The sequence below is a fragment of the Petromyzon marinus genome, chromosome 34 (genome assembly GCF_048934315.1).
Source record: "Petromyzon marinus isolate PM22_M1 ecotype Great Lakes invasive population chromosome 34, UKy_Petmar_22M1.pri1.0, whole genome shotgun sequence".
In the NCBI taxonomy this organism is placed as follows: domain Eukaryota; kingdom Metazoa; phylum Chordata; class Hyperoartia; order Petromyzontiformes; family Petromyzontidae; genus Petromyzon; species Petromyzon marinus.
Window position 1 is genome coordinate 8901218 of NC_133700.1, and position 8344 is coordinate 8909561.

General features: G+C 52.0%; 1 protein-coding gene across 1 annotated transcript; it reads left to right on the forward strand.

Annotated features, from left to right (window-relative positions):
- The first annotated feature begins 503 nt into the window (after positions 1-503).
- LOC116948675 (uncharacterized) lies at positions 504-7475 on the forward strand. The gene is made up of 3 exons (XM_032965597.2): positions 504-812; positions 5258-5424; positions 7119-7475. Exons 1-3 carry the CDS (start codon positions 666-668, stop codon positions 7243-7245), a joined length of 441 nt encoding a protein of 146 aa, XP_032821488.2. The 5' UTR covers positions 504-665; the 3' UTR covers positions 7246-7475.
- The last annotated feature ends 869 nt before the right edge of the window (positions 7476-8344 follow it).

An 8344-nucleotide genomic window follows, 5' to 3' on the forward strand; every position in this document is an offset into this window, starting at 1 on the left:
CGGGCGACACGCGCGTCGCTCGACGAACCGCGACGCTGGTGCACAACGTGAACCCGTTGTTCATGCGCGCGCAGGAGCAAAGACGAGCGGACCCTAATGATGATTTATTTACTCATTGAGACTCAAGAGCCGTTCCGGGGTGGTCCTGCTGGATTTGGGCTCTTTGACCAATTCCCATTTTGAAACAAATCTGCAAATCCCATCATCATGGGCACATCAGTGAAGGTAATTTTATTTATTTATTTATATAAACGAGTGGTCAGCTTTACACCAGCGATGAAACACGGGCTCGTGAAAGTGCGAATAACTGCAACTATATCTATCTAAGAGAAACCGCGTCATTTACACCCCTCCCAGAGGAAGCTTTAAAAAGGGCGAGTGTGGGGGGTGGAGTGGGGGGTGGAGTGGAGGGGGGAGGTCTCCATCAGAACAGGAATCCACACACTCGCTCTCTCTCTATATATATATGGGAGACGCAGTGTGCCGCTGAAATAGACCGCGGCTTGATCTTCACGTAGCCCCCCCCCCCCTCCTCCTGCGCGTGTGTCCGAGTCTTGCGTCCGCGTCAGCCCGCAGCAGTCACTCACCCACCCATCGAGCGCCCTGCACTCTATCACTCCGTCACTCACTCACTGACTCGACCCACTCTCACACCCCCTTCACCGATGGAAGCCAAGGCGGTGTCTGCGATGCTTCTCCTAGCTCTGGCCAACTGTGTCCTCGTGTCTGCTGCGAGAGGTTCCTTCTCGTCCATGGAGGAGGCGGCGATGCCCGACAGTGACAGCTCCCTTACCAAGGACTACCTGGCGGAGGTGAGTGGTGACAGTCACACCTGTCTGCCTGTCTGTCTGCCTGTCTGCGGGTTGTGTTATACGTTTAAGTGGGGAGCAGTTGGAGCGCTGCGCTACAGAACCCGGCGACCAGAGTTCGATTCCCGTTCACGGCCAACGCCGGTGACAATTATCTGAAACGGTCCTGGGCCTCCCCTATGTCGACTCAGCCACAAATGAGTAGCTGGTGCGGTGTGTAAACATCGCCACTGGGGAGACAAAGGCGGCCGGGCGTGGTGCTGGCCAACCACCCCCTCATGGGCCGTTCCGGCCTTCGTAGGCGCTCGCTAACAGCACTTGCCCCAAAAGTAGTTTTAGACTATACGGGGGATATTTGTCTTTGTTATTAGTTTATAGTTGTCAAAGAGGTAAAGGTGCGGCCCTGAAATTGCGAGCACGCAATTGCAGACGCGTGTTGGACGAAGCAGGCATACCCAGAAACTTTACTCAACCCCAACACTTGCCCCCGAAGTGTGTTAAGGCTATACGGGAGACCTTTGTATTTATATGGCACTTTGCGCAACCTCACAAGACATTAATTGGTGATGAGCTATTTTATACTGACTGGTTGCACTTACAATTCAGTGCTCACTGCTCAGGCTGATTTGGAGTCGGGATTATCGGCGTAAGACACTACCACTAGACTGAGTACAAGGTAAGCTTATCGAAAATTACCCGATATTATTGTACCCCATCAGCTTTATAAATCGTAAATACATCGAGGTGGACGTGGAGTGCCACAAATAATTCCCGGAACAGCGTTCTGGAATGTTCCGGCTGAAAAGTACTCACCGCTTACATTACAAAGACAAAGGTCCCCAGTATAGCCTCCACTGACTCTGAAGGCCGGCACGGCACACGAGGGGATGGGTGGCCAACACGACGCCCGGCCGCCTTTGTCTCCCCAGTGGCGATGTTTACACACCACACCAGGTACACACACACACACCGATACGGGGCACACACGCGGATACAACTTGTGTACTTGCACGCTGCTCTGCGTTGTGACAAAGGCCCACCAGTGCTTAAGCTTGTGTGCAACAAGCATAATCGGATAATCGATTATTTGAGAATCGACGAATTTTAGTTTTTTTTTTTGCAATCGTGGTGAGTGAAACAAAAAATTCGCGGCTAAAACCGTTCGCGTACAAGCGGTTTAGTGATCGGAAACGATAATAATATATTCCTACTTGCAGGCCGGAGAGCTGCGCGCAAGTTGTGCCGCACAGGGACAGCTGCCACTGGGTGTGGTGGTCGTGGGGGTGGGAGGCACTTTCGCCGATGAGACATTGGGGGTTTTGACAGCAGCACGATGATGATGATTGGTTTTTTTTGCACATTTCGTGGATTGTCGGGGGCGGGGGGGGGGGCGCAAGTGGCTCCTGGCCGGACCCTGCAATGAAAGAACACCGCCTTACACACACTGCACCGCCTTACACACACCACACCGCCTTACGCACACTGCACCGCCTTACACACACCACACCGCCTTACACACACCGCCTTACACACACCACACCGCCTTACACACACCGCCTTACACACACCAAACCGCCTTACACACACCACACCGCCTTACACACACCACACCGCCTTACACACACCGCCTTACACACACCACACCGCCTTACACACACCGCCTTACACACACCAAACCGCCTTACACACACCACACCGCCTTACACACACCACACCGCCTTACACACACCGCACCGCCTTACGCACACCGCCTTACGCGCCCGCTGATATAAATGTCCACGTGATGAGCCACTTCATTGAGCTACCCATTTCTGGCCTGGTCGCTTCTGAAGCAAAAATTCTTCATAGCTCAGTGGGCCTTACCTGGTAAAAAAAAATGGTTTTAGTTGTAGTGTGGAGAGAGCCTTGGTTAAAATACAAAGTGAGAGCGTGGGATGTTGATGATAACAACATTCCACACTATATCCTTAGTTCTTTCGGTAAAGTCACGTTGAAGGGAAACAACACACTGCACCGCCTTCAACGTGACTTTACCGAAAGAACTAAGAATATGAATTTCTGCAGTCACGAAAGCTTTAAATCAAAACATTCCACACTCCCACTGTTTGCTGTAGGCATAGAATAATCGGCCGGTGGACAACAGGGCACAGGTGAGCTTCTGTGTGTACGTTGAGCTCCTTTCGCACCGTACGTAAACCGATCCTGCTCATCGGAGCTTTCGTATCCACGCGTCGCGTTTGGATATCGAGACAATTCACGGAGTACGAACTTTCTTAAGCGATGCGACACGAAGACGATCGTGACCCGAATTGGTTGAAGTGAATTCGAATGATGTTCTTGATAGCTATAGGAGCAGCCGAAATGTTTCCCGAATTACATGCATGTACTAAATAGTAAGTGGGGGTCACTGCTCAGGACTAGAATAAGGTTTTTTTTTCAGTTTTCGTAAGCATTTTGTTAGTTTTATTTTAAAAGAACACAGTATATAGTGAGAAAAGAATGACAGATCACGCGTATAGCGAGCTCGGCGTAATGCGGCCCTCAACGTGAGCGAACCAACGAGGAAGCTGGTGACTAGAATGTCATCAGACGTTTAGAATGTTGGGGGTCGCTAAAGCGGAGGCCGCCGATTTGGTTTCACTCACGGACCGGGGGAGCAGCCTCAGCCTGGAGCTGCCCCAGCCCTGCTCAACGCGGGACACGAGACCCGTCAGCAGCAGCATCATCGTCAGCAGCAGTTTACTCTTTAAACTATTTGTTATTTAACCAGGTAAGGCCCCTCTGAGCTATACAGCTCTTTTTTTTTTAGAAACGACCTGGCCACAAGTGAAAGCTCAACGAAGTGGCTTACTATCATGTGGACATTTGAAGCGGCCAAATTACTCGAAACGCGTTGGTGTCGATTCTAAACGTGGAGGTGAAAAACCGGAGGACCCGGAGAATAATCCCACACCACCACGGAGGACCCGGAGAATAATCCCACACGACCACGGGGAGAGAGAGAGAGAGACATGCAAACTCTGAATATATATGTGCGTTCGGGTCGGGATCGAACCCACGACCTCCTGCATACCAGGCAAGGTAGTTAACATCTCGCCACCGTGTCGAAGTGGACTAAGTAATACAACAATGCTCAATGGCAACAGTCACCGTGACATGGGACACGCACGCGTTATCATAATAATAATAATAACAACAATTTGGGAAGCCCTTTGTCAAGATAAACTATGGAGAAATATCGTTGCACCGTGAACACAATGTCAGAATTAGTCTTTATTCCTGGGGAAATCCGATGAGCTTTGAAGCTCTTCCCTCCCCCCCCCGCACAGATGTCCAGTAAAGACGGTCGCGACTGGAATGCACCAGTATTACGTATTATATTATAACTATTATGTATTAGGCGCACTATTATGTTTTATATATATAACCACGTTAATTGAGGACTTTGTTTAACTTGCACATTACATTAACCACCTTCGTTAACAATAAATACATTACACTTTTAAACACGTGATTTTTTTTTTAATTGACATAGCATGGAGACGCGATAGCAACGTTCCAAGTTGTGCTGTGCATCTGGACTGCTGTAGAGGCAAAGTGATCTCGCTCCTGTCAAACAGCGATGATAAACAACAATCCACTGCTGGATGAAGATCCGGTTACACATGGAAGAACAGACATGCCAATATATCAATAGGAGCATGAGGAGGTAGACGCAAGCACACATCGGCATGATGATAATGGGTATGTGTACGAACCCGGCGACCCGAGTTCCAGTACCGCTTTGCGTGTGCTGTGTGTGCACGTGCTACTGTATGTATCGCACGTGCGTGTATGTGCTATGTACTCTCACCACTGTGTGTGCATCATGACCACCACCACTTTGTGTACACGTGTGCATCATCACCACCACCACTTTGTGTACACGTGTGCATCATCACCACCACCACTACTTTGTGTACACGTGTGCATCATCACCACCACCACTTCGTGTACACGTGTGCATCATCACCACCACCACTTTGTGTACACGTGTGCATCATCACCACCTCTACTTTGTGTACACGTGTGCGTCATCATCATTGTCACCACTATACTACCACCACCGCTTCGTGCACACGTGTGCATCATCCCCACCACCACTACTTTGTGTACACGTGTGTATCATCACCACCACCACTTTGTGTACACGTGTGCATCATCATCACCTCTACTTTGTGTACACGTGTGCGTCATCATCATCGTCACCACTATATTACCACCACCGCTTCGTGCACACGTGTGCATCATCCCCACCACCACTACTTTGTGTATACGTGTGTATCATCACCACCACTTTGTGTACACGTGTGCATCATCACCACCTCTACTTTGTGTACACGTGTGCGTCATCATCGTCACCACTATACTACCACCACCGCTTCGTGCACACGTGTGTGTGTGTGCAGAGCGTCCACGAGGATCCCTACCGGGATAGTTTCGACCGCGCGTCTCCAGACGCCGCGGGTTCCTCCTCGTCTGAGCAGCTGCTGCTCAGCCGCCTGGCGCGCGCCTTCATGCACTTCCCGCAGCGGTTCGGGCGCGCTGGGCCCTCGTCCCTCTTCCAGCCACAGCGGTGAGCGCCGTGGACTCAGCTACACTGCCCCCCCCCCCCCCATCACTCAACTCACCGGTCTGGCTCGGCCACACCGCTAGCGATCAACTGCGTTCGGCGCACGGTGCAAATCAAGAGACGCACGCGCCCGCCGCTGCGAAACACCTGGGTTTCTAATGCCAGCCCCTACCTGATGCGTCCCATCAAAATAAACAAAGATCCCTCCGTATAGTCTGAACAGACCGTTGGGGGTGGGGGGGGAGGCAAGTGTCGTTAGCGAGTAGCCACCTATGAAGAGCCAGACGGGGGGGGGGGGGGGTGGCTGTGCCAGTACCACGCCCGGCCGCCTTTGTCTCCCCCGTGGCGATGTTTACACACCGCACCAGGGTACTCATTTGAGGCTGAGTCGACCTGGGAAAGGCCCAGGACCATTGGTCACTGTCATTGATCGTGAGCGGGACTCGTAACGCAGCCTGCGTTCAATTCCGGTTCTGCGAAGAGCCAGGGAATTTCGAACACCTGCGTTCGAAATCACGGCTCCATGCACACACACACGCACCGACTACCAACACTTTGGCTGCATCGCAGCCCCGCTCAGATGCGCACCACTATGAACACCTGAGTTCAATTCCAGATTGACCGCTGGCTTAAGACAGCGTCTGATAGCAGTTGATAGTGCTGTACGTGCATTGAACGCAGCACTGCTGTTTGTATTAAAGTTGTAAGAGTAAGATCATATAGCATAATGAAACAGGTTCTCTGACTTCTAAACAAGCGAGGTTATTTTCATTCAATAAGCTTTGGGAAATAAATTAAACGTCTTTGTATTTAATATTAAGTGTTCTAAGTAAACAAAGAAGCGACATTGGAATGCAAATTCAACTTAATAACCTAAATTACTCAAACTATTTTTATGTATTTTACCAGGTAAGGCCCACTGAGCTATAAAGAAAAATTTCAGGCGCGACCTGGCCACACCCTCCATGCTCTAAAAACCCCTAATTGTTGCTATCATTCCTTTCACCAACTCAATTCCACGTTCAAGATCAACCTCGTCCCACCGTTCACGCTCGAGTGCCCAGCGTTTAAGTTGTCTATTTGTCTACGAGACGGTCGAGGGGAAGCGCGAATGCCCCTCGTCACGGTTCGAAGCGAGCGGCCGCCCTGGTCAATGCTGCGGTTGCACATTCACAGAAATTAAATACATCTAAAAAAACATTCACACCGTCTGTCCGCTTCACAGTGCGCGTAAAAAAAGATAACCGTGGCGTCATTGGCAAGTGTAGGCCGCTGTGTGCCAACAGTTTTGAAAAGGCCACCCGAACACGGAAGCCGATTACTGGACTGTCCCGGTCTAAGCCTGGACAGGTGTGAACCCCTAGCGGCACCCTTACCCAAAATAGAGGTTTTTGTTGGGTTAGATCGCGTAAATATACAAATGTGACCAGGTTAAACCCGCCACCACCCGACACGGCCAACTAGTAAGGGTTGTCATGTAAACAGAACGTGGCCAATTCGTCACCAACGACACATTTATATATTCACGCGAAATAACCCAAAAAAAACCTCTTATGGATGATATTGGTCTCGAAAGCCCACGTGTTAAACTGGCACCCTGACCTTTTACACGAGAACATGCTAAAATGTGTAACCGCGCCAGCAATTCGTTAAGGAGTCGATTCCTCGCCGGGCCCCCGTGTTTGCGCTCCGTGCAGGTTTGGCCGTGGATCAAATGATGACGAGGAGGTTCCACCCAGCCTCTTCTACCGGCGCAGCTGGGGAGCGCCGGCCGAGAAGTTCTGGATGCGCGCCATGCCCCAGCGCTTCGGCCGCAAGAAGTGACCCCAGTGACACGGACGCCACCCCCACCACCCCTCATCGCCACGAGGGCACGCAGCCAGCACCGCCAGCACTCACCAACACGACCCACCACTCTCCCAAGACCCCCCACACTCTCCACTCTCTCTCAAGACCCCCCACACTCTCCACTCTCTCAAGACCCCCCACACTCTCCACTCTCTCAAGACCCCCCACACTCTCCACTCTCTCTCAAGACCCCCCACACTCTCCACTCTCTCAAGACCCCCACACTCTCCACTCTCTCCCAAGACCCCCCACACTCTCCACTCTCTCCCAAGACCCCCCACACTCTCCACTCTCTCTCAAGACCCCCACACTCTCCACTCTCTCTCAAGACCCCCCACACTCTCCACTCTCTCAAGACCCCCACACTCTCCACTCCACTCTCTCTCAAGACCCCCCACACTCTCCACTCTCTCAAGACCCCCACACTCTCCACTCTCTCTCAAGACTCCCACACTCTCCACTCTCTCAAGACCCCCCACACTCTCCACTCTCTCAAGACCCCCCACACTCTCCACTCTCTCTCAAGACCCCCACACTCTCCACTCTCTCAAGACCCCCACACTCTCCACTCTCTCAAGACCCCCACACTCTCCACTCTCTCAAGACCCCCCACACTCTCCACTCTCTCTCAAGACCCCCCACACTCTCCACTCTCTCTCAAGACTCCCACACTCTCCACTCTCTCAAGACCCCCCACACTCTCCACTCTCTCAAGACCCCCCACACTCTCCACCACTCTCTCAAGACCCCCACACTCACCACTCTCTCAAGACCCCCCACACTCTCCACTCTCTCTCAAGACCCCCACACTCTCCACTCTCTCAAGACCCCCACACTCTCCACTCTCTCAAGACCCCCCACACTCTCCACTCTCTCAAGACCCCCACACTCTCCACTCTCTCAAGACCCCCACACTCTCCACACTCTCTCAAGACCCCCACACTCTCCACTCTCTCAAGACCCCCCACACTCTCCACTCTCTCAAGACCCCCCACACTCTCCACTCTCTCAAGACCCCCCACACTCTCCACTCTCCCAAGACCCCCCACACTCTCCACACTCTCCCAAGACCCCC

What these genes read in the sequence shown, in the direction of transcription:
- LOC116948675 (XM_032965597.2), top strand. Translation starts at nt 666, where the DNA reads ATGGAAGCCAAGGCGGTGTCTGCGATGCTTCTCCTAGCTCTGGCCAAC. An exon ending in CCAAGGACTACCTGGCGGAG is followed by an intron (nt 813 to 5,257) that starts GTGAGTGGTGAC and finishes GTGTGTGTGCAG; the next exon opens with AGCGTCCACGAGGATCCCTA. An exon ending in TCCCTCTTCCAGCCACAGCG is followed by an intron (nt 5,425 to 7,118) that starts GTGAGCGCCGTG and finishes CGCTCCGTGCAG; the next exon opens with GTTTGGCCGTGGATCAAATG.